The following is a 24307-nucleotide window of genomic DNA, read 5'->3' on the forward strand; positions in this document are numbered from 1 at the left end:
CCTGTGTCTGTTCCCCCATCCTTAGCGGGTGACTTTTGTCTTCAAGATTGCCAAGTGGCTCTTGCAGCTTATGTGTTCATGTTCCAGGCAGGAACAAGGAGGAAGGACAAAGGGCAGGGGACCTGTGTCACTCAGCTTGTCTCTTCTTATCAGGAAGATAGTCTCTTACTAGAAACCCCTCCACTTATCTCTTTGCCTAGAATTGTCCAGGGCCACTCCTACCTGCCAGGAAGCCTAGGAAATGAAGATTTTTAGCTGGGAGCCAACTGTCCCAAGTAAAATGAGGTTCTGTTAGTAAGGAGGAGGGGACAGTGGATCTTAGAGGCAGTGATTCCCAGCGAGATATATACACCATGCTCTAAATGAGTCATCTGCCCAGTCCCAAATCTATGTAAAGCCCCCAGTGGCAGGGGTTGTTGCCTTGTCTGCTGGTGGATTCTCAGCACGAAGAATAGTGCCGAGCACAGAGAATGAACACGCTGTGAATTTATGGAATGCATGATCAGCCAAGCTTGACTCACACTCCAGTAGAGCTAGGAGGTAGAGTCAGCCCCAAACCACGTGGTAAAAGAACATTAACATGCTGTAACCAGTAGAGGGGGGTGGATGCTGGGCAGATGAGAACAGGGAATACCCAGCACAACCCAGCTTTGCTGGGGCTAGCCAGTTCTTAGAGATAGCAAATGACCCATCCGGAAATAAGACTTTTGTATGCAGACTAACCATAACCGCTGGCCTCTGTCTGGCTTTCACACTCCAGGAGGCACTGTTCCTTTGCCCTGATCGCCCAGGCTCAAGTACCAGACAACTGGAGACAGCTCCTATCCCCCAGAGCCCACTGAAATGTCTGGAGTAGCCAATCCTAAGACCTGCTCACCTTGCCTTGCATGTTCTCGCAGAAACCATGATAATCACCTCCGTGTCTGGTGTCTTACTGTGCCTGATTAAACAAAGGCCAAGTGTGTCTTAAAACAAGTTATTTGTTGGTTTGGCAAGACGATATGTATTTGAGCACGATCTTAGAACTTAAGAGCGTTAAAGCAGAAAGAATCTTTTTTTATTTTTTAGCTATGCCTACAACATGCAGAAGTTCCCTGGCCAGGGATTGAACCCGTGCCACGCCAATGACAATGACTGATCCTTAACCCACTGAGCCACCAGGGTACTCCCGAAAGAGTCTTTAGAATCTTGGGAGGGCTCAGGAATCTGTATGTTAACAAGCCCCCAGGAGACATGGGTGTTCAGCTAGGTTGGAGAACAGCTGAGATCACCATGAACTGAACTGATGAAGAAAGGCGTTCCAGAAGAGTCCGAACAATGGAGACGCTGAAGGCAGGTGGAAGGTGGGGGAGGGGCAGTGTGATCACTGAAAGTTTTCCATACTTTGACCATGACTCACAGCAATAAATATCTTACGCACGGTTATCTATAAAAAGGAAAAAGAAGTCTCTGGAATAATATTTAATTCTTCCTATATACCATAACTCTAATACTTATTTTTTCTTTTTAAGGAAATGCCAGTTGTCAGCCACTTGATTGATTTTGCAGTTGGTCTCACCCAAAGTTGAAAAACACAGCCATAGAATAGGTCTGATGGAGCATTGTTTCTTAGGAAACAATGGGCTGGATGGGGCCAGATCAGGGCAGATGTCCAACCCAGATGGGGAAACCCATACCAGGCAAAAAGACACATATCAGATGCAATTTAGTGGCTGTGAAAATAAGAAATCATTTTTCTACTGGGCGTTTGTATATATCTGCAGAGATGCTCCTGAGCATCTAAGTGTCCAGGGTTGCTAATCCCCAAAGTGAATTCTTCCCCTATGTACAGAGTTTTCAGTCAGTTCTGGAGATGGCCTAGGCCTTTCCTGGCAGCCTAGCTGAGTTGGGATGTGTGGGCCGAAATTTTGGACTCCCCAACCAGGCAGGAAACCTCGCTGCTATTTGTGTAAGAATTACAGGCATAGAAAGGTGTATATAGAGGAAGATCTGGGAAGACAGATGTTTTTCTAGATACAGCATCTAGGATGAATACATGAATGGATTTGCTGATTTTGAGCTAACCATATTCTCCTGACTCATTATTATAAGCAGGATGGATGTGTGTGTTTTTTTTTTCCTTTGACAAATATGTTTTTAATGATTTAGGAAGATTCAGGAACAGATGCACAGAGCTAAAACATTTACTGCCAGCCTACTTGGCAATTTCTTTTTTCATTGAGATATCAGTCACATGCCATTAAAATTCACACTTATAAAGTGTACAATTCAGTGTTTTTCAGTATATTCACATAGTTGTGCAACATCACAGCTAAATATAATTTCAGAAAATCTTGATCACCCTCCAAAAAACTTCATACCCATGAGCAATCACTTCTCATTGCCCACCTCCTTCCACTCCCTGGCCCCACCACTCTACTTCCTGTCTCCATGGAGTTGCTTATTCTGTACACTTCATATAAAGGGAATCATATAACGTGACCTTTTGTATTTCTTTCATTTTGCACAGTGAAAAAGTTGGGGTTTTTTTTTGCCTCAATTGAGAAGATTGTGCAGTTTTGCCCTTTATTCTATTAATATGCATTGCACTGATCAAATTTCATATGTTGACCCAAGCTTACATTCCTGGGCTAAATCCCACTTGGTTGTGGTGTATAATCCTTTTTATATGTTGTTGGCTTCAATTTGTCAGAATTTTGTTAAGGATTTTTGCATCCACATTTATAAGGAATATTGTTCTGTGGTTTGGTTTTCTCTTGAAATCTGGCTTTGGTATTGGGCTATTACTGGCTTCATAGAGAAAATTAGGAAGCGTTCCCTCCTCTTTAATCTTTGGAAGAGTTTGTGAAAGATTCATACTAATTCCTCTTTAAACATTTGATGGACGTACCCATAAAAGCACCTAGTCCTGACTTGACTTTAAAGGAAGTTTTATTATTACTATTTCAATCTCTTGTTATATGCCTATTCAGATTTTCTTTTTTAGTCCGTTTTGGTAGTTTCTGTGTTTGTAGGATTTTGTCTGTCTCACCTAGGTTATCTAATTTGTTGGCACACAGTTGTTTCCTTAGTAACTTTTTATTTCTGTAAGGTCAATGGTGGAGTCCTCTCTTCATTCCTGATTTTAGTAGTCTGAGCCATCTCTCTTTTCTTGGTTAGTCTAGCTAAAGTTTTGTCAATTTTGTTGATCTTTTTAAGAATCAATTTTTAATTGATTCTGGGTTTTTTTTTTTCCTATTTCATTTCTACTTCAATCTTGATTATTTCCTCCTTTCTACTTTTTTTGGATCTAATTGGCTCTTTTTATTTCTTAAGTTGGCAAGTTAAATCATTAGGTTCTTTCCTCCTTTTAAATATAGAAATTTACAGCTATAAATGTCTAAGCACTGCTTTTACTGCATTCCATAAATTTTGGTATGTTATATTTCCATTTTCACTCATCTCAAAGTATTCTCTAATTTCCCTTGTGTTTTTTTCTTTGACCTATTTGTTGTTTAGGAGTGTGTTATTTAATATCTACATATTTGTGAATCTTCTAGTTTTCATTCTATTATTGATTTCTAATTTCTCTCCAATGTGGCATGGTTGTAGAATATATTTGCTTTATTTAAATTATTTTATGTGTATTGATGCTTGTTTTATGACCTAACATATGGTCTATCCTGGAGGATGTTCCACGTGAACTTGAGAAGAAGGTATAATCTTCTTGAATGTATATATTGATGGTTTTCATCAGATTTGGGAAGTTCTTTAGCATGAGTTCTTCAAATATTTCTCTTTTTGATTCCCCCATTAAGCATATGTTGACATGATTGATGGTGTGCCACAGGTCTCTGAGGCACAGTTCATTTTTCTTTACTCTTTTTGTTCCTGAGACTAGATAATTCCAGTTCATCTGTCTTCAAGGTCAATGATTATTTTTCTTCTTCCTTCAAATTTGGTGTTGAGCCCCTCCAGTGAAATTTTCATTTTAGCTACTGCATTTCCCAACTCCAGAAACTCTGCTGGCTTTTTAAAGATAATATTTACTTCTTCATTGATATTCTGCAATGAGAAATCATCTTCATACTTTCCATTCATTTTTGAGACATTTTAAAAACTCTTTTTTGCATATTTTAAAATAGCTGATTTAAAGCCTTTGTCTAGTAAATCAAGTTCTGGAATTCCTCAGAGAGTTTCCATTAACTGCTTTTTTCCTTCATGTGAGCTATATTTTCCTGTTTCTTTGCAAGTCTAATAATTTTTTGTTTTTGAAACTGGGCATTTAAAATAATGTAATGTCCGAGTTCCCATTGTGGCTCAGTGGTAACGAACCTGACCAGTATCCATGAGGATGTGGGTTTGATCCCTGCCCTCCCTCAGTGGGTTAAGGATCTAGTGTTGCTGTGAGCTGTGGTATAGGTCACAGACATGAATCAGATCCTGAATCGCTGTGGCTGTGGCATAGGCCAGCAGCTGCAGCTCTGATATGACCCCTAGCCTAGGCACTTCCACATGCTGTGGGTAGGGCCCTAAGAAGCAAAAAAAAAAAGAAAGAAAGAAAGAAAAAGAGAAAGAAAGTAATGTAGACGAATAATAAGGAGGGGTAGGGGAAGGGGGAGAAGAAGTTAGATTCTTTCCCCTTCCCAGGGCTATTTGTTCTTGCTTTATTATTGTTTTATTTGTTAAATGACTTGTCTAACTAATTTTATAAAATCTGTATTCTTGGTTTTATAGACACTGAAATCGATTAACCTAAGGTCATCTAATGATTACACAGAGATTTCCTTAGATGCAGGATCAAAACAAGTCTCCCAGTCTTTGCTGATGGGTTCTTTGTGTGCTTGGGGGCATGCTTTTAACACCAGGCAGGCAGTTTACAATGCAAGCTTAGCCATTACTTCTTGTTTTCTCAGAGCTTCAGTGTTAGGCAGAAGTAAAAGCTTAGGGTGTTTTAAGTCTTTCTTAAGCATGCAAATAACTCTTGGAACATGCCTCTGCATGTACATGGACTCTCTGATTCCCAGAAACATGTAGGAGTTTTACCAAGCCCTCTCTGGATAGCTCATTCCCAGCTTTTCCTCTTAAGCTTTTTCATTAACCTATTGTTTGTCTAACTGTTATGCACTACCTTGGGCAGCACAATTTCCAACAATTGCCTCTGATTGTTTTCAACAAATGCCCTCAAGGAAAAAGCTCTTCAGACTGAGTGAGCTCTGATTCAAGTCAAATAAAGTGAGGTATTTTAGGAAGCCAGCAGACTGGTCAGATAATGCCAGTTCTCTGGGAATGGACTTGGAAGGAGGTGTAATCCTGTCCTGCCCCTCCTGGTAGATGCCAGGCTACTGGTGTTCAAGGCTACTCAAAAACCCATGAAAGGGAATTAAAACAGAGCAAGTTAAAACTATAAAAGTCCACTGTTCTTATTGATACCCAGCCAGTTTTCTTAAATAAACTCTCCCTGGAATGCTACAAGGCTTTGGTTAACTCCAGAGTTTTAGAAGTTGATCTTGGCCATTTTTGCTAGTGTTCGCCTTACTTTTACAGAAGAGAGAATTTTCAGAGGTCCTTCCTCCACCATTTCATTGGCATGACCCTCAAGGCTGTTTTGAGCTTGCGTGTGCTCAAAAGACCCAGTAGTTTATTAAGGATACTGTGCTAGTACTTGGTGGCTTTTGAGACCACTTTTGCTCTGTTGAATTGTTTGTGGATTCCCTTGGTAGGGGCCAGTGAGGTCATACCTGCCAATAGGATAGACATTTTAGTCTTGCATCTGCCAATGGCTGAGTGTATGACCTTGGAACAAAGGCACTGAGATTTCCAGAGCACCTGCAGTGCCAGGCTCTGTGTGCTGGGTCTTTTATGTACATTGTATCATGTCATTTTTGCAGCAACCAAGAAAACGATAATGTTCCCATTTAACAAGTAAAGAAACTACTAAAATGCTAAATGCTTAGCACTGGACCTGCTACACATTGCAAATATTCCCTACCTGGATTATTGTTACTATTGTTACTACTACAGCTGATATTGTCAGAAGAGGAAGTGAAATGGATGAGATTGCTCAAGGCCATTTGAATTCCAACTCAGTTCTCTCTGACTCCAAAGCCCATCCGTATTCCCCATCCCCATTCCAGCTGCCCTGTGCAATCTTTTCCCACTTGCAGTCTCACTCCCCTCAGCCTGTCAAAATGAAGGATTTGGACAGAGGTTATTCAGTCAACAAACACTTAATGGTTTTGCTAAGATCACTTCTAGGTTGATGTGAAGTTGCATGATTCTGGGAGATCTGTTCCTGGGAGTCCTATTGGTACCATGCTCTTGTCTGGCTTGAAAAAATAAGCCGACAGGTAGACTGGCAGGTGTGTAACCCAGTGTGTGTTTCTCTCCCCCTCCCTTCTGGATCCACCCCATCCTCCTGCAGAGACCAGAGGGGACAAAGCCAAATGGGTGTTCACCTGGCCACTCATCTTCCTCCTGTGCATCACCATCCCCAACTGCAGCAAGCCCCGCTGGGAGAAGTTCTTCATGCTGACCTTCGTCATTGCCACACTGTGGATCGCTGTTTTCTCCTACCTGATGGTGTGGCTGGTGAGTGGTGGGAGCGAGGTAGACTGTATGGACAGCCCATGCCCAGCACCGGCCAGAGGTGGGAGAACTGGGCTCAAGACCAACCTCAGGCACTGCCGTGCCACCTTTGTTAAGTCACCTACCTTACCAGACCTTGGCTTATTTCTCACTAGGAAGGGCTTTCAGCAGAGGGACGTGGAGCAGTGTTGTGCGCCAGGGAGACCCTGATGGACACGGCGTGGTCCCTGGTGTCCGTGGGAGGGAGACAAGACTTTGCACAGACAGCCTGAGACACGCAGCCCTGGTGTGATGGGAAGAGGAATGTGGCAGGTGTGGTGTGCACTCGCTGTGAGGAGCTCTGGAGGGCTAATCACTAGGCCCCCTTCTGTTTTCAGCATCCGTAGGGCAACTCGATGGAGGCTAGAGTCAGTGGAAGATGAACACAGGGCAACCCCTTCCATTCCCGGAGGGATGCCAGAGGATGCTCCACTCCCCTTTCTAGGCTCAGGCACATATATAAACTTTAGGTAAACTCTTCTGGTGCTCATCACAACCCAGTGGGATAAGCATTGCGGTTGTGCCCATTATACAGATGAGGAAACTGAGGCATCCAGATTGAGTCATTTGCCTGATTAGTTACACAAGTCATGGGTTCTAGTGTTGGGATTAGAAGCCAAGTATTGGCCTCCAGGGTCTATGATCCCAACCACTCCTGAAAGGCCTCTCAGTTTGTTGCTGGAATTTGCAGGTGCTATGTGGACCGAAGGTTTTCAGGCAGAAAGGCATCAGCATTGGTCCTTTGGCTGCATATGACAGCTCCCTGTACAAACCTTTCACTGGCTGGGCGGAGCCAAGCAGGAGCCCTCCCCCCTCGCTCTGCGCATCCCCCTGTGGGGTCCCTTCCCCACCCCTCCCCCATCCAGGGGACAAGGAGAGACATGGGTACAGGACCTCTGCATTTCTATCTGGAAGCTCACTCGTCAGCCACTCAACATCTCATCAGTATCCATGGGGTCATTTCACTCCCCTCCCGACACACAGGACAATGGCGTGTCGATTTCAAAGGCAAAAAGACCCTCTTTCTTTTCTTTTTTCCTTTTTTTTTTCTTGCTTTTTTTAGGGCCACACCCTCGGCATGTGGAGGTTCGCAGGCTAGGGGTCTAATTGGAGCTACGGCTGCTGGCCTACACCACAGCACTGCAACACCAGATCCGAGCCGTGTCTGTGACCTACACCACAGCTCACAGCAACACTGGATCCTTAACCCACTGAGTGAGGCCAGGGATCAAACCTGCAACCTCATGGTTCCTAGTTGGATTGATTTCCACTGCGCCACAATGGGAATTCCAGGACCCTCTTTCTTTTAACTCTGGAGGAGCAGTTCAGTGGGGAACGAAGAGATGTGTGGTCACATGGGAATGGATGTGAATCCTTGTTCTCCCCTCTGAGCCGTAAAACCTGGGGAGGTGACAGCCTCCATGAGCCACAGTCACCCCGTCACAGTCTCTGTTCAGGCCTCAGGCCTGCGCCTGCAGCATGGCAAACTGAGTATAACTGTATCTATCGGCCATGGTCACCATGAGATGCAGCCAGTAGTACTTCTGCACTTGTTCGGCTGGAGGTTAAAAATCCCCATGGATGCTGGGTGTGGCTGTGTGTGTGTGTGTTTGGAAAATGAGTGGGAAATCGCTACTATCCAAACCCCCCAGAAAAGGATGGCAATCAGAGTGAAAACTAGGCCTCAAAATAAGGGCAGGGGGTGGGGGGAGTTCCCCTTGTGGCACAGCAGAAATGAATCTGACTAGGAACCATGAGGTTGCAGGTTTGATCCCTGGCCTCGCTCAGGGGGTTAAGGATCTGGCATTGGCCGTGAGCTGTGGTGTAAGTCGAAGACACGGCTCACATCTGATGTGGCTGTGGCTGTGGCGTAAGCGGGCAGCTGTAGTTCCAATTGGACTCCTAGCCTGGAAACCTCCATATGCCATGGGTGAAGCCCTAAAAAGCAAAAAAATGAAAACAAAATAAATAAATAAATTGAGTTTGCAAACTTAAGTTTTTGAGCAGGATGAAAGCCAATCTTTACATTCAATTAAATGATCCAGTGATTTCTCTTACTAAAGTGCATTCCCAAAACACTGCAAGTGACAAAAGTACTTCGTAACATTTGAGTGGGTGTGAGCATTGGGGAAGATCAAATTAATGACTGTGACTTTTTTTTCTTCTCTAATGAATGAAAACAACAATATTGTGAAATCAGTTCTATGAATTAGCAGTGAGGTCAGACCTTTACTAACACTCCCATCCCCCAACCTTGACTTAGAAACCTTACTCCCGCTTCTTAAAGCAGAGTCTTGGCAGTGACTTGGCCGGAGTCACCTTGCTGTGGGACACGCTTACCTGTGGTTTTGAACTTCAGCTGCCCTCAGCTTGGGGTAATTGAATGCCCTCCATAATAGAAAACGGTAAGGACGACTAGCTCTATTTCTGCCGAAGCAGGATGTACCTTCACCAGGGGCCATGCTCTGACTTCCCTCATGCTCCGAGGGGGGCACCGGGGAGCAGTGAATTCTCTCCTGCCCACCCCTTACCCCACTGCCCTTCGCATCTCTCACCTCCAGGGCTTTGGGGACACCATTCTTGAATGTCAGTGTCCACAGGGGGATTCTCTGAAAATGGGTCATCCTGTCCAGCGCTTCTACACAGCTAGGGAGACGGAGGACCGGCACGGAGGCATGAGCTCCACAAGGTCAAGCAGGTGCCCCTCCCACCCCCCCACCTCCAGCTCTGGACTCCCTTTCTGAAGCCTAAGCATCAGGAGGGCTGGGCGGGCCCAGGGATGGAGTCCAAAGCAAAGTGACGCTCAGGTAGCATCTCTGGTCCTGACACTTGGAGAGTGTGTGTACACGCACAGAACCTTCTTTCTGTCCTTCCACTACCACCTCACACACCCCGCCCCCAGCTTCTTAACCACATAGTTCAGCGATATAAGGGAAAAAAAAAAAAAAAAAGTGGAGGCATCATCAGTATTGCCAAACTAACCCAGGCTCCCGTATTTATGACATCTGGCATCACCCATAAAAACATAGCCACAGCCTGGCTGTGCTTGTGGGGACCTTCACCGCCAGCGTGGATTAAGCACTGATGGATCCGCTGCGTGTGTTTCTGTCCCCCCTGTCTCTCTCCTTACACAGGCCAGCTAGTGTGCGCTCTGCCCCATGCCTGCTGATGCTGAGCCGAGCCCTGACTTTCGGGGATGGGGCATCTTCAAACACCTTTGCAGAGCTTTGTCCTAGGAGGACTATTGTTTTGGTCCTTGAGCTCTGGCCACATATCAGGGCTGAGCTCTGCACTTAGAAAGCACACTTCATCTGGATCTAATCACCCTCATTTTTTCTGCCCCCCCCCCATTGCAAAATGAGTGATTGAAAGAGAAGGGAAACATACATCTGTGTATGTCTTGCACAGGCCAGGCATTGTCACCTCGTATTTGCTCACTTAATCCTCATTTGAAAGCCCATTTTACAGACAAGGGAGCTGAGGCTCAGAGAAGCAAACCAGCTTTTCCCAAGTCACCCAACCATTTGCCGGGATTGGACCTATTAGCAGGGATGTGAACAAGCCTGGGAGGTGCCACTTTTCCCATTTTCTAGATGGGACAAGCCAGAGCTAATGGTTGTTTTGAATGGGGTTGTCCAAGTGCTTCTAGATCTTTCCATCTGGCTGCTGCTCAGGGCACAACCATCTCTCAAGTGTCAGGCATTTATTAGAAGAGTATGTGACCACGTGTTGAGATCCTTAAAAGGCTGTGTATTCTTGCTCTGAGATCCTTAATAGGCTGTGTATCCTTTGACCGAACAACTGTATTTCTTGGAACTGATCCTAAAGGCATAGTAAGATGAGAACCAGAGGTCTTCACACAAGACAGCATTTGATGGTGAGGTTTGGAGCACAGCCTTTAGAGTCAGAGAGTCTTGGCCTGGAATCCCTGCTCCCCTGCTCCCCGGCTTCATACCCAATGACACTGTAACTTAACCTCTCGGATCCTCATCTCCATCAGCATAATTATAGTGCCTCCCCACCAGCGGGTGATGAATGATAGAGTATGTGAGGTTGTGAACGTGAAACACCTGGGAAGTACCTGGTACCCAGTAAGTGCTCGTTGATATTGTATGAGCAAAAAAGAGAAACCACTTCTGTATCCAACAGTCACAGAGTGGTGAAAACTTTACAGTCGTGCAGTGGAATCTGTGCCTCAGTTTAAAGTAATATTTTAGATGAATACTTAAGATAGAAAGATATTCCCAAGGTGTTATGACATGAAATAAGCAGTGACAAATAGATGTTGGTAGTGTAATCTGATTTCTTTTACACACACACACACACACACACACACACCCCAGAAAGGAGCCCGAGGATATATGCAGAGGTTTTCTTTCTTTCTTTTTTTTTTTTTGGTCTTTTGTCTTTTTTGTTGTTGTTGTTGTTGCTATTTCTTGGGCCGCTCCCACGGCATATGGAGGTTCCCAGGCTAGGGGTTGAATCGGAGCTGTAGCCACCAGCCTACGCCAGAGCCACAGCAACGCGGGATCCGAGCCGCGTCTGTAACCTACACCACAGCTCACAGCAACGCCGGATCGTTAACCCACTGAGCAAGGGCAGGGACCGAACCCACAACCTCATGGTTCCTAGTCGGATTTGTTAACCACTGCGCCACGACGGGAACTCCAATGCAGAGGTTTTCAAATGTAGTTCCCAGACCAGCAGCCTCAGGGTCTCAACCACCTGAGCACTTGTAGGGAATGTGAATTCCTGGGCTTCACCTCAGACCTCCTGAATCAGAAACACTGGGGATGGGACCTGGCAGTCCCCTTTTAACCCGGCCTCCAGAGGTTTCCTACACATTCAAGTTTGAGACCCCTGGCTGATGGAAAGTGTTAATAATGGGTGTCTGAGGGTCTTGAGAAACGGTAGATTATTTTGTTTTCATTTTACTTTATTTGCTTGACTTTTTAAAATAGTAAATACAGGAGCTCCCTGGTGGTTCAGTGGGTTGAGGATCTAGCATTGCCACTGCTGTGGTTTAGGTCACTGCTGTGGCACAGGTTCCCCTCCTGGCCCAGAAACTTCTGTATGTTGCAGGTGTGGCCAAAAAATAGTAAATATGGGGGGAGGTAGGGGAAGAACATTCAAAAGGTGTTTTTAAATTAAAAGCATGTTCCAGGAGTTCCCTCCCTGGTGCAGTGGAAACGAACCCGACTAGGAACCATGAGGTTGCAGGATCAATCCCTGGCCTTGCTCAGTGGGTTAAGGATCTGGAGTTACCATGAGCTGTGGTGTAGGTCACAGACTACGGCTCAGATCTGGCGTTGCTGTGGCTGTGGTGTAGGCCGGCCGCCGTAGCTCTGACTGGACCCCTAACCTGGGAATCTCTATATGCCACGAGTGCAGCCCTAAAAAGACAAAAAAAAAAAAAAAAACCCGTGTTCCAGATCTTTCTGCTGCCTGCAGCAGTCCTACCTTTCAGTTAAAAACCTAACAAGCAGTTTTCCCGGGGTGCTCCTCTGTGGGTTCACGTTTCCCCCCCTCTTCTGCAGGTGACTATTATTGGATACACCCTCGGGATCCCTGATGTTATCATGGGCATTACTTTCCTTGCAGCAGGCACGAGCGTTCCAGACTGCATGGCCAGCTTAATCGTGGCGAGACAAGGTATGCACGGTGCCCCAGCCCCGGCCCCTCCCCTGGCAGAGCTCCGGTTCCAGGCTCTCCTGACCCAAAGTCAAGTCCTTCTGTGGAGGAAAGTGTGCCAACTGGAAAACATCCTGTATTAGGTTCCACCATGGCAAGAATACGGCCAAGGTCAACCCTTCCAGACCTCTAGAAGCCTTTGCTTATGTAGAGTTGTACAAAAATGAACTTGTTCTCACATCACCAGTTGAGATTGAACAGAGCTGGAGCCCAGACTTTTTTGTTCTCTTTTTAGGGCCGCACCCTCAGCATATGGAGGTTCCCAGGCTAGGGGTCCAATCGGAGCTGCAGCTGCCGACCTACACCACAGCCACAGCCACCGCAACACAGGATCTGAGCCACATCTGTGACCTACACCTCAGCTCACGGCAATGCTGGCTCCTTAACCCACTGAGCAAGGCCAAGGATCGAACCTGTGTCCTCATGGATACTCGTCAGGTTCATTACTGCTGAGCCACGACGGGAACTCTGAGCCCAGACTTTTTACAGCAAATGAAGGGGTAACAGAAGTGTTCTGGTCCCAGGAAGGCCAAGTGGGGATACCCTATGTCTCCAGTTCTTTTTGATTCTTTTTCAGGGTTCTGGAACTTGGGTAGTGTATGGGTTTCATGGTCTTTTCCACGGGGGCTGACTACCTGACATGAGGTAAGCAGGGTGAAGACTCTCTCCGTGCTCTTTGGTGGCAGAACTAAAGGGCTGTGAAGAGTCGCCTTCACTTCCTGCTCCTTTTCTACCCGTGAAGTAGCTTCCAAGCCCAGACCCCAACAGATCTTCCTCCGTAGATGGAAGAGTGAAAGTTCGGTGGGCGGGGTGCACGGGGGCGGGGCGTTCAGGGGGCGGGGTTTGGGGGCGGGATGGGCGGATAACGGCGGGGCATTTCCGAGGGGCCCGCAAAGAAGTGTCCAGCGGGAAGATCAGTTGGGAAAGAAGGAATATGTTTTTCTTCTACAAGATAAAAGAGTTGGTTGGTCCTGAGAAAACATGAAGTGAGAGGAAAGGAAGGGGAGGAACATGTTTGACAAAAGGCCAGAGCCTTGTGGAGAATGGGGACAGTTGGGGACAGCTGCTGAGGGGGACGGAATTGACTCGAGTGACCTCTGAGGTGAATGTAATCATTTCCTAGGGCAGTCACAACAAAAGTATCCCAACAGGGTGGCGTAAAATAACAGAAATTGGAGTTCCTTTGTGGCACAGCAAAAACGAACCCAGCTAGTTCCCATAGTGGCGCAGTGTAAAGGAGTCTGACTAGGAACCATGAGGTTGCGAGTTCGATCCCTGGCCTCACTCAGTGGGTTGAGGATCTGGCGTTGCAGTGAGCTGTGGTGTAGGTTGCAGGCTCGGCTGGGATCCCGCGTTGCTGTGGCTGTGGGTAGGCGGGCAGCTGCAGTTCTGATTCAACCCCTAGGCTTGGAACTTCCATGTGCCATGCATGTAGCTCTAAAAAAAAAAAAAAAAAAAATACAGTTCTGGAGGCTAGAAATCCAAAGTAAAAAAATCAAGGTGTCGGTAAAACCTTACTCCTTCTGAAGGTTCTGGGCAAGAGTCCTTCCTTGCTCTCGCCCAGCTCCCAGAGGTTGCCAGGAATCCTTGGCTTGCATCTTCAGATAGTGTTCTTCCCTCTATGTGTCTGTATCCAGACTTCCCGCTGCTTTAAGGACACCAGTCAGTGGACTGGGACCACCCTAATTCGGCATGACCTCATTTTAATTGGATTACGTTTGCGAAGACCCTCTTTGCAAATAAGGTCCCATTCTCAGGTTTCAGGTGGACACGAGTGGGCGGGCACCATTCCACCCTGTCCAGTGAGTTAAAGGAAAGCCAGTGACCCCCGAGGGTCTGGCATGAAATTAGGTGGAATCCCAGCATGAATTTGGAGTCATACCAGCTCTAGCGTCACACAGATGGGAGATGACCAATTCATCCAGAGCCGAGGTTGGGTGGGTGGACACAGCCGAAGGTCAAGGGGGCAAGAGAATGTGCTGTTTAAACAACTAGCCTCGAGTCCAGACTAGTGTTTTGGGAGTCATGACACTAGAAGGTCAAGGGCTTGGAGGGGGTTCCCAGCGAGGTTGCAGGCTCTGTAGGACAAGGACAGCGGGGGTTCTGAGAGAGGACCTCATCTCAGAGTGGCTCCCATGGAATGCAGAAGAAGCACGGAGACTGAGGACGGATGAGATGGGGGAGGGGCGGGCCGTTGTCCTAAGGATGCTGCTGCTGTGACTGACAGAGGACCCAGCAGAGAAGGTTAAAGCCTAGACGGATTCTTTATGGCGGAGGAGACAGAAACCTCTGATCCAAATCCACCACACAAAGCAGGATCCATGCAAAGTGCTCTCATAAGGAGACACTGCATCCTGAAGGTGCAAAACCCAATTTGTGGTCCAGGCTGGCAGCATCAGCCTGAGAGAAATGCAGACTCAAGGCCCTGCCCCAGCCCCACCGAATCAGAGACTTTTTAGCACCCCCCCCCTCCCGGCCCGCCCCATGAGTCTCTTAAAGTTTGAGAAGTGCTGCTGTTAAGATTCCTCGGAGGGAGTTCCCGTCGTGGCGCAGTGGTTAGCGAATCCGACTAGGAACCATGAGGTTTCAGGTTCGGTCCCTGACCTTGCTCAGTGGGTTCAGGATCTGGCGTTGCTGTGAGCTGCGGAGTAGGTTGCAGACGCGGCTCAGATCCCGCGTTGCTGTGGCTCTGGCGAAGGCCGGCGGCTACAGCTCCAATTAGACCCCTAGCCTGGGAACCTCCATATGCCACGGAAGTGGCCCAAGAAATAGCAAAAAGACAAAAAAAAAAAAGATTCCTCGGAGAGCAGCGTATGTGCAGATTGAACAGTTGCCAAGCTGGAGAAGCATTCCTGTCTCTTCTCCCAAACTCGAACATCTCTGTGCCTTCTGACCTGTCTGGCTGGTGCCTGTCTCCCCACCAGGGACAACTAGCTCTTCCAAAGCAGTCACTGCACCTTCCTGTTTCATAGGATCCTGGGAGATGGGGAGGCAGGTTTCCCAGAGGTACTGCCCCAGTAGGCATAGGCTGCCAAGATTTTGAAGGCACACTCGGGTCAGTGCCCGAGCAGCCAGGGAGGGAGCTGCAAGGCCCTTAAGGGAGGCTCTGTGTCCTACAGATCAGCAGATGGTGGCAGCAGGGCAGGAAGAGGTAGCCTGGCTAACACGGGGGCAGGGGGGCAGACAGAGCTGAGGTGGTCGTCTGGATGCTGGCCTAAGTCTCTGTGACCTTCTCAGTGACCAGGGTGACTTTATGGTCACAGAAATGTGTATTTCAGGCTGTTTATTCCATGGGCGTTTGTATGTGGCCAGATTATGACCGTTGTGTCGCTTTATGGCAAAGGGACCAGGTGAGCACAGATTTCAGCCAGCCTGAGTATTTGTAAAAGTTTGTTTTCTAACTTTTTTGTTTGCTCAAGTTATTAAGCTTTCCAGACTGTGTGGCAGGCATGATGCTGGACAGTGGGGATGCAGGGAAAAGGTGGTGACATGGCCCCTTGCCTCTAAGATGCTTCTAGTCTGGTTGCGGGTTGGGGGAGGAGTTCATTCTTAGGAGACCATCCGAGCGTAAGACCTGATGCCCTGTCATCTGGGTCATGGTTGGGGGGCCATCGTCTGGGTCACAAATATACTCCTTGGACAAAGCCCTCTCCTTCCCAGAACAACCAGGAGGCCCAGATGAGGAAAAGCACAGAGCAGGTTCTTCCTGCAACCAGCTCGCACGCCTAGCAGGAGGCATAAGGAAGGGCTCTGTGTTAGCTTCCCAGGGCGGCTGTAACCACCACAAACTGGGAGATGGAGAAACAGAAACTGACCCACAGTCCTGGACGTTAGAAGTCCAAGATCAAGGTGTCAGAGGCTTGGTTCTTTCTTTCTGTTCCAGGCCTCTCTCCGTAGCCTGCAGGTGGCTTTCTTTATGTGTAAGTGGAGTGCTCCTGGCCAGCATGCCTGCACCCTAATTTCCCTTTTTAATGAGAACACCAGTCATTTCAGATTAGGATCCACCCTAATGACCTCATTTTAATGTGTTTATCCCTATTAAGACCCTATTTCCGTATATGGTCACATTCAGGGATATTGGGGGTTAGGACTCCAACATGGGATCTTGGGGTTACAGTTCAGCCCATAACAGGCCCCTGTAGACTTCATGAAGGGAGTGGCTCTTAGGCTCATAAAAAGGTTTTAGAGATGTGGGCCCCATGAGAAGGAATTCCTTTCTGAAGAATACCGATAATGAAACGGTTATGGGAAAGAAGAGAGGGTTCCCAGCAGCCTGCTCTTAATGACCCGTCGTGACATGTCGATTGTCCCCTGCAGGCCTTGGTGACATGGCGGTCTCTAACACCATAGGAAGCAACGTGTTTGACATCCTTGTGGGACTCGGCATACCGTGGGGGCTACAAACCATGGTTATTAGTTACGGATCCACAGTAAGTTCCTCTCGCCTCCATCGTAACCCAGACAAGCCAGGCACAGGTGCTTTACAGGGACTGATGCCGGTGTTGGCCCTGTTCCGGCTGAGGCCACACTGCCCCCTTCTCCTTGGCACTCTGGCACCTACTTTGCACAGAGGCATCCAGAGCAGCCTGGGAGGTGCCTACAGGAGGCAGCCCTTGTTTGCCCAGCACTCACAAGGCTTCATCCTGTGTCTCTGCCCACGGGCACACTTGTCCTCTCCTCGTCTATGTCCTCCCATGAGCAGACACCTGAATCCATGGTCACATGCCCACCGTGGACCCCCACCTGTGGCTTCCAGATGAGGGGAGGGGCATGCCTGAGCACCCCAGCTCCCAGAACGGATGGAGCCCTCAGCAGCCCAGAGGTTCAGGGCACTTGTTTTTGTTTTCCAGGTAAAGATCAACAGTCGGGGTCTGGTCTACTCCGTGGTGTTGCTGTTGGGCTCTGTTGCTCTCACTGTGAGTGTTTGCAGTTCCAAAATAGAAGCTTCTTGCAGACGTCATTTCCTCTGATTCTGCACAGTTGTTTATATGTCTCTGAGACCCCCCCTCCCTTCCCCTTGGCAGTGAGGAATGAAGCTATATAAATTCAGAGGTAGGAGTTCCCGCTATGGCACAGTGGGTTGAGAATACAACTACAGCAGCTTGGGTTGCTGCAGAGGCTCGGATTCAATCTCTGGCCCAGTGCAATGGGCTAAAGCATCTGGCGTTGCCACAGCTGTGGCGTAGGTTGCAGCCGCAGCTCAGGTTCAGTCCCTGGCACAGGAACTTCCATGTGCTGTGTGTGTGTCCATAAAAAAAAATTGCAGATACCCCCGGACATAATTTGTGCCAAGACTGTTAGCATCTACTTTCCCCGGAGTGACTAAGAAGTCCCCAGAGGAAGTGAATTGCCTCTCTCTCTTGGTGCCACCCCATCTGTCTCCTCTTACTGGTGCCAGTAGGAGACAAGGCCTGTCCCAGCCTGTCTGAGCTGATGTGGGGACACAATGGCCAGGCCCCGGGGCTGGCACATCCTGAAACCGGGGTCTCCTCCACGTGCCCCAAACTGTGCTAAACACTCAACCTCCGCTGCCGTTAGTCCACCCTTACAAGCACCTGTTGATGCCATTCCATTTTGTGGAAGAAATCAAGGCTCAGGGTAGGACAAGGGGTAGGACATGGCAAAGTTGGGATTTGAACCCACTCTGGCCTGTCTCTAAGGCCCCATGGCGTTGCTCTGATGAGGTAACTATGGTCCAACCCTCAGGAAGCCTCGATACAGGGACAGGAAAGAAGGTAGAAAAGGACACGTGGGTGAGTCTGGAAGGATCGTAGAAAGAAGATGTGCTCCAGCCCCGTCTCCCAAACACACGCACACACCCACACCCACACCCACACACACCCATGCAGACATACACACACACACAAAGATACACACACACAGACACGTACATACGTACACCCGCTCCCACACACACGTACACACATATACCCCCCCACACCACATACACACACACACATGCACATACACCCACACAGACATACATATACACATAAACACACACAGACACACCCCCACACAGACAGACAGATACCCGCACATTCACCCACACAGACACACAGATACACAAAGACACACACAGACACATACACACATGTAGAAAGAGGTCGCCCAAGCTGAAGTTGGCCAGACCATGGGCCAACAGGAGCCTTGGGAGTTTTGCTGAAGGGGGCTGAGGATGCCAAGTTCTAAAGCAAAGGGCGCACCCGTGAAAGTCCCTGGAGGGCACTGCGTCCCGAGGAAGTTCTAGGCCTGCTCCGGGAGGGCCGGTGCCCTGAGAGCAGTTGCTGTGTGTGCCCGGAGCCGGCCCCCTTTCACGAGACAAGTCTGAAGCCGGCAGGGCGCCTTCTGATCCGACCAAGGACAGAGCCGGCAGCACCCTCTGCTCCTGTCCACCTTGTGGAGAAAGCTCTGGCTTCAGAGTCAGGTGGAGTTTCCCAGTAAGATGCCTTTGTACGGGTCTGCCCTCAAGCCCAGTCCGTGCGCTCTCTTCCAGGTCCTCGGCATCCACCTGAACAAGTGGAGGCTGGACCGGAAGCTGGGGGTCTACGTGCTGGTCCTCTACGCCGTCTTCCTGTGCTTCTCCATCATGATAGAGTTTAACGTCTTCACCTTCGTCAACTTGCCAATGTGCCGAGAAGACGATTAAAGCGGAGCTGCTGCCCCCTTCCTGGAAGCTGCTCTGGGCTGGCGTCCTCCTTTCCCTCCCCCCCCCCACCCCCGACACGAGTCTCTCCTGCATCAGCAGCCACCGTCTGTTCTTTCATCCACAGGAAGGAAGAGCCCTCATGGTCTTTGTCTGGCCACGGGCCAGGCTGCTGGGCATCCTCCTCCTCCTCCTCCTCAGAGTTCTGGCCCCCCAATAGGCAAGATTCGGGGGCCACTGTTGGAGCAGCTTCGCAGACCTCTGAGCTGCCAGCCATAGCGCTGTGGCATGTGTCTCCTCTCTTGGACACTTGGGTCAGAAGGACTTCTGTGCGCGGGTTGCCTCTCTGTTGCACGGCAGCCTTGGAAATGAGGCGGTCGGTGAACACAAGGCCTCCTGGGGTGAGTGCAAACTAGAAATGTTCTCAGGGGCCCCCTCTGGGCCGGAGGGGGCTCTACTGAGAGCCTCTGAATCCTGTCGGGAGCATCTCAGCTTGGAGGGCGCAAGGCTCGATCGACCTGTTGGGAATTGGAGGCGATGATAGCAAATGCTCCACCCCTTTTTCTAGAAAAATTGGAAGACTGGAAACAGTTGTTCACAGCAAAAGAGAGACAGTGAGTGACTCTCTTATCATGTGTATGGAGGCAATCAGAGAATGAGCAATGAAACATTCAACATCAAATGTCAGCTCTAGATCATCATACTTGAAAACATATCATTCCATGCAAAGGACCTGGATGGGAACCAAAACGGGAATGCTTAATGGAAAACAGATCCTGTGTGTGTCACGTTGTGTTGACACTAAGATGACTGGTTTGGAACATAAGAGGGAAAGACTAACATCTCAACAGGTGCTAACTCAGAGACACGCTGGAGACTGTCGTTTACAGCCATTCATTCCAGACCTCCTGTGGGATGTGACGTGCTGTCCGCTTGGGTTTGTCATTTCTTTGTTCATGCTCTGCTCTCCAAACCGCCCTGTTCAAAGACCCAATTGTTTATATGCCCAACAAATTTCAGAGCCCGCTGAACTGGAATGAGTGTGCCAGAAGTCATAGTTAGTGACAAGAAGAGAGAGGTCCTGAAAAACCACTGGTTGCTCTCTGGTTAGCTGGAGGCAAGTATGAAAACCGTAACTTGGAATTTTTTAGAACTAAGTTTCTTGAACCTTCTAGTCTGCTACGCATGAAAGGCCAAAGATGGGAGGCGGATTCAAAAGTAGATAGAAAAATACTTGACAATTGTCGCCTGCTTCAGAGCTCTCCAATATAGATTAAAAAGATTTATGAACACAAACCATCCGTGGTTTCTGAACAGAAAGCACAATGAATTTTATATAGAGGCGGGTTTTTTTTTTATTTTTTTAATGTTTCTATTGCAGAGGTCTATCAGATTTGATGCACTTTTAATATTGGGATATTTTGCACAGAAGACCGTATGGGAATGCCCCGTGACTGTGTAAAAAAAAAAAAAAAAAACGGAGGCTTTTATCGAGTCACCGATAATCGGCCATGGGTGATGAGTGTGAATCCAACAGCCGATTCTTTCCTGAGACGCAGGTTGGGACCCGCAGTGGAATTTGTGGCTGGGCTCTTCAGGGCCTCCTGCATTTCAGAAGGAGAACGTGTTCAAGCTTGTGTCCCTTAAATTCCTTTAGTGTGAGCCTGAGATGTGACAGCGCCATCAGCAAGCTTCTATTCTGGATCCTCATCAGTGTTAGTAGCTACACCAGGTTAAGGCTTCTCCCTTTGTTTCTCGTGGTCTGCAAGTTGAGGACAAGGGCAATTTTCCTAAGAAATTAGCTAAGGGAGAGGCCAGGGAGCCTGTAAGTGCATCACTGTAAACTTTCACATGCAGGTAGCAGCTCCTTCAGGACCACTCTGTCCGTCTAGAATAGTAGCTGGTCTTCTCCGTCTTACAGACTCATCCAGTTTTCAAAATTCATCTGTCCCTGTTGTGATGCTCAAAACTGCCCTGTGATTTAAGGAGGGATTATTTTCCTTGTTTAACAGGGAATATAGTCTTGGAAAAGGCAGGTGACTCTGGATCAATGGCTAGTAAGTAGCAGGACGGGGGCCAAGCTCCAGATCATCACCCCTCCCAGCTCAGCCAGTCCAGTGTGTGGCCATCCTTGGTGGCCCAGGCATGGATGTGTCCTTGCCCTTGAGGTTGGTCCGTATTGTTTGAGTCAAAACTTCATCACATTTTGGAGTTCCCATTGTGGCTCACTGGGTAAAGGACCTGACATAGTCTCCATGAGGATTCAGGTTCAGTCCCTGGCTTGCATAATGGGTTAAGGATGTGGCGTTGCCACAAGCAGTGACATAGGTTGTAGATGCAGCTCAGAGCCTGCATTGCTGTGGCTGCGGTGGAGGCCGGCAGCCACAGCTCTGATTCAGTGCTTAGCCTGGGAATTTCAATTTGCCGAAGGTGCGGCAGTAAAAGGAGAAAAAAAAATAAAAACTTCATCACGTTTCTAATTGACATCTCGGTGCTCCAGCTCACATCCTAAGGTAAATCCCAATCCTATGTCCCTATTTTTTCTGATAAAAATCAAAAAATATTTTTAGCTACAACAAGACCCAGGCCACAGGGCTCCCGATGACACCCATGCTGGTGTTCAAGTCTTTGAATCTTTATGCAGCTTTCAGAGAATAAATCCAAATTATGCGCCTCTTTCTCAGCAGCACCCATCTGAGATATTATAAGGTATACTGCAGTTGCAGTTTGAGACAAAAAATAATGTTTTTAGCATGTAGAGCAGTCCTCCTGGCTAAGTCTTTTATGACTTTCATGTGCCAATGTCACTTCCTTAAAGGATCTATGCGTTTATTGTAGCTAGGAAACTATGTATCTATATATCTATATAGATATATAGAGGTATACACGGTAGGTGAAGAATTGTCTTTTTTAACTAAATATTTTTCCATCTCAAGTTTAAAGAATTGCTTGATTAATTAGGCCTTCATTTTAAAATAATGCTTTCATCACTGCATAGAATTACTTCCTTTGTCTTACTCCTGAAGCTAATTAGCATGGAGTAATTACTCTGCTATGAATATAGGCAATTAAAAAAAAAATAAACTTAGCTCTTCGAATAGGGGGGCAGAAAAATGAACCATGGGTCTCAGAAAGTGTCTCTAGAAGCTGAAGTAGGTGCTATCTGTCCGTTTCTGTCTTGGAATTTGCCCTTGTCAGCCCTGGAAAGATGGGGGTGGAAGGTGTGCCATGTCTTGAGAATGTGGCCCTGGAGGAAGGTTCTGGATCAGCTGCAGGGAGAGGCTAATGTTAAGGGCAGGTCACAGTCGTCCCACCCCATCCTTCCTGTAACGCACGGTCTGCTGGCCGCTGTTCGAGCACCGACCTTGTGAGTTCATGACCTGCTCCCCTCGCTCCCTGCCACCCCTCCTGTTAGCGCTGTTTCTTGCTTCGCCCTGTCAATCCCCTGCCTTGCAGACCCAAGCAGCTGAAAAGGCCTGACCCTCCCGGAGCCAACTTCAACTAGGTGGGCACGCCCATCGCTCTAGGGCCGTCTTGCAGACCCCAACCAAAGACCCCCTCCTCGGCTGCCCATGGTCTAGGTCCCAAAGAGAGAAACTGCCTGCTCTTCCCTCCTGGGGGATTTGGGAGCCTGGCAGCATTAGCAGGAGCCCGCCCTCAGGGAACACTGGACTCCGCAAACAGGCTGGGACCCCGAGAAGGGTGTGAGCGGCCTCCTGGCCTGACCCCCCCGAGTCCTCAGACCCCTCCCTCCCCTTAAGCTGGGGGTGGACAGAGGTGAGGTAGACAGTTGCTGTCCTCCTTCCCAGGTGTGAAATGGGCTGCAAGGTCAAGGTCTAGAACAGGGCAAGGGAGAGACCCAGAGCCTCCAGCAGGGGCCGGCGCTGCTCGTTGAGCCCGTGGTCCTTCTGTCCAGCCTGACACCCAGTGGCCCTTTGGGCCGGGTGAGCCTCTCCTCTCTCACCCCCACCTCTTCTTCCCTCACAGGCCAGGTCCCCCCTAATGCCCTCTGAACACTGTTTCTGTGTGAGTGTTCCTGCCCTTTGGGGCAGCCAGCAGGTGCATCCAGGGCCCCTGGGGTGGGCCACCTCTTGGCAACTTCATATTGCCAAGTCATTCTCATAGGAACTTCCAGAAATTTTTGAAAACGCTCTCGGGGCAGCGCTTGGGCAGCAGGAACTGCATCACTCTCCGTCCATGCCTGGACCCAACGTGCTGCCTCTGGCCCCTGCCCTCCCCATGTGGATTCTCCCAGAGCGCCCAGGGCACCCCACCAGCTGTGAGCCCTACTCTCTGCAACTGGTCACGCGAGCCCTCGCCAGGCCTTCTGGAAGCATACGGAAAGGGCCTCTGCAGCCTGGGTAAATCTCCCCCACTGTCTCAGCCATGGCCGTGGTAGAACAAGAGGGTCTTTGCCTGGGCCCATCCCACAAGGCGAAGGATGGGGGTGGGACACAGGCTTTGTTACCTGGCTCGTGGGAGGCCCCTTTGCCTTGTCACAGAGAACCCTTCCCCAAAGGGCAGTCACAAGGGTGCAGGTTTTGACAAGACGTTGCGCTGGCTTCTTAGTAGGGGAAACTAGATTGGGCGCTAGTACATGCTTAACCTCGGGCTTAGTAGCCAATGGTCAGTAGCCAAAGTCACCTGCTGCCCAACCTCAAGGAAGTGGTACCTACGTGAAATCAGGAGAAGAGGTGCTTTTCTCCCATCCTGCCCCCCAGGAGGAGTTCTTTCCATCCCAACAGGGAAGCCAATTATTTTATGGGGATTTTTTAAAATAGTCTAACTGGTCGATCACAAAGGGCTGCCCGATTCCATTGGTTTCTGCTAAATCCTCACATGTTGCTGAGGGCCAGGCTCAGTATCATCTTCTACCCCCATGTCTCTAAGGCCTTCCGTCGCCTCCTGTGGGGTCAGTGTCCATTCACCAGGGTTGAGTATCGTCCACACACTTCGTCACAGGAGCCAAGTACGTTCCCTCTTCTGGTCTGAAAAACCCTTGCTGCCTGAACACTGGGATACAGAACCAGGGCCACAGGAGGTGGCTCTGACAGAAACACCCCCTGTAGCCATCTGAGCAAGCCCATAAGTCCTTGCTTATGTGGCCTTTCCACCTGTTAGATCTATGGGTCTGGGATGGGCTGTCTCTTGGTTAAAAGCCCTCTGACCCATATGGGTTTCCCCACCCCTAACCTCATCGTTGCCAGAATTCAAACAGTTGCCTTTTATGCAACACGTTGGTTGGGGCTTTTCCACAGCTGAAGCCAACAAAGCCCTTGATCCTGGACAGACTACATACCTCCCACCCTACTGCTGGAAAACAAGGGTTTTTTTTTTAACGATCAGAAGTATGTGCAGCTCTTG

General features: G+C 48.6%; 1 protein-coding gene across 1 annotated transcript in view; it reads left to right on the forward strand.

Moving 5' to 3' along the window:
• SLC24A4 (solute carrier family 24 member 4) overlaps window positions 1-21205 on the forward strand; it is a 171480-nt gene extending 150275 nt beyond the window's left edge. The window contains exons 13-17 of the mRNA XM_047796192.1: window positions 6404-6570; window positions 12144-12258; window positions 16615-16727; window positions 17148-17213; window positions 18794-21205. Of these exons, the coding sequence (XP_047652148.1) occupies window positions 6404-6570; window positions 12144-12258; window positions 16615-16727; window positions 17148-17213; window positions 18794-18946 (614 nt within the window). The 3' untranslated portion in view covers window positions 18947-21205. The remainder of the gene's footprint in view (window positions 1-6403; window positions 6571-12143; window positions 12259-16614; window positions 16728-17147; window positions 17214-18793) is intronic.
• Window positions 21206-24307: the final 3102 nt, after the last annotated feature.

Source organism: Phacochoerus africanus, chromosome 9 (genome assembly GCF_016906955.1).
Source record: "Phacochoerus africanus isolate WHEZ1 chromosome 9, ROS_Pafr_v1, whole genome shotgun sequence".
NCBI classification, from domain to species: Eukaryota; Metazoa; Chordata; class Mammalia; order Artiodactyla; family Suidae; genus Phacochoerus; species Phacochoerus africanus.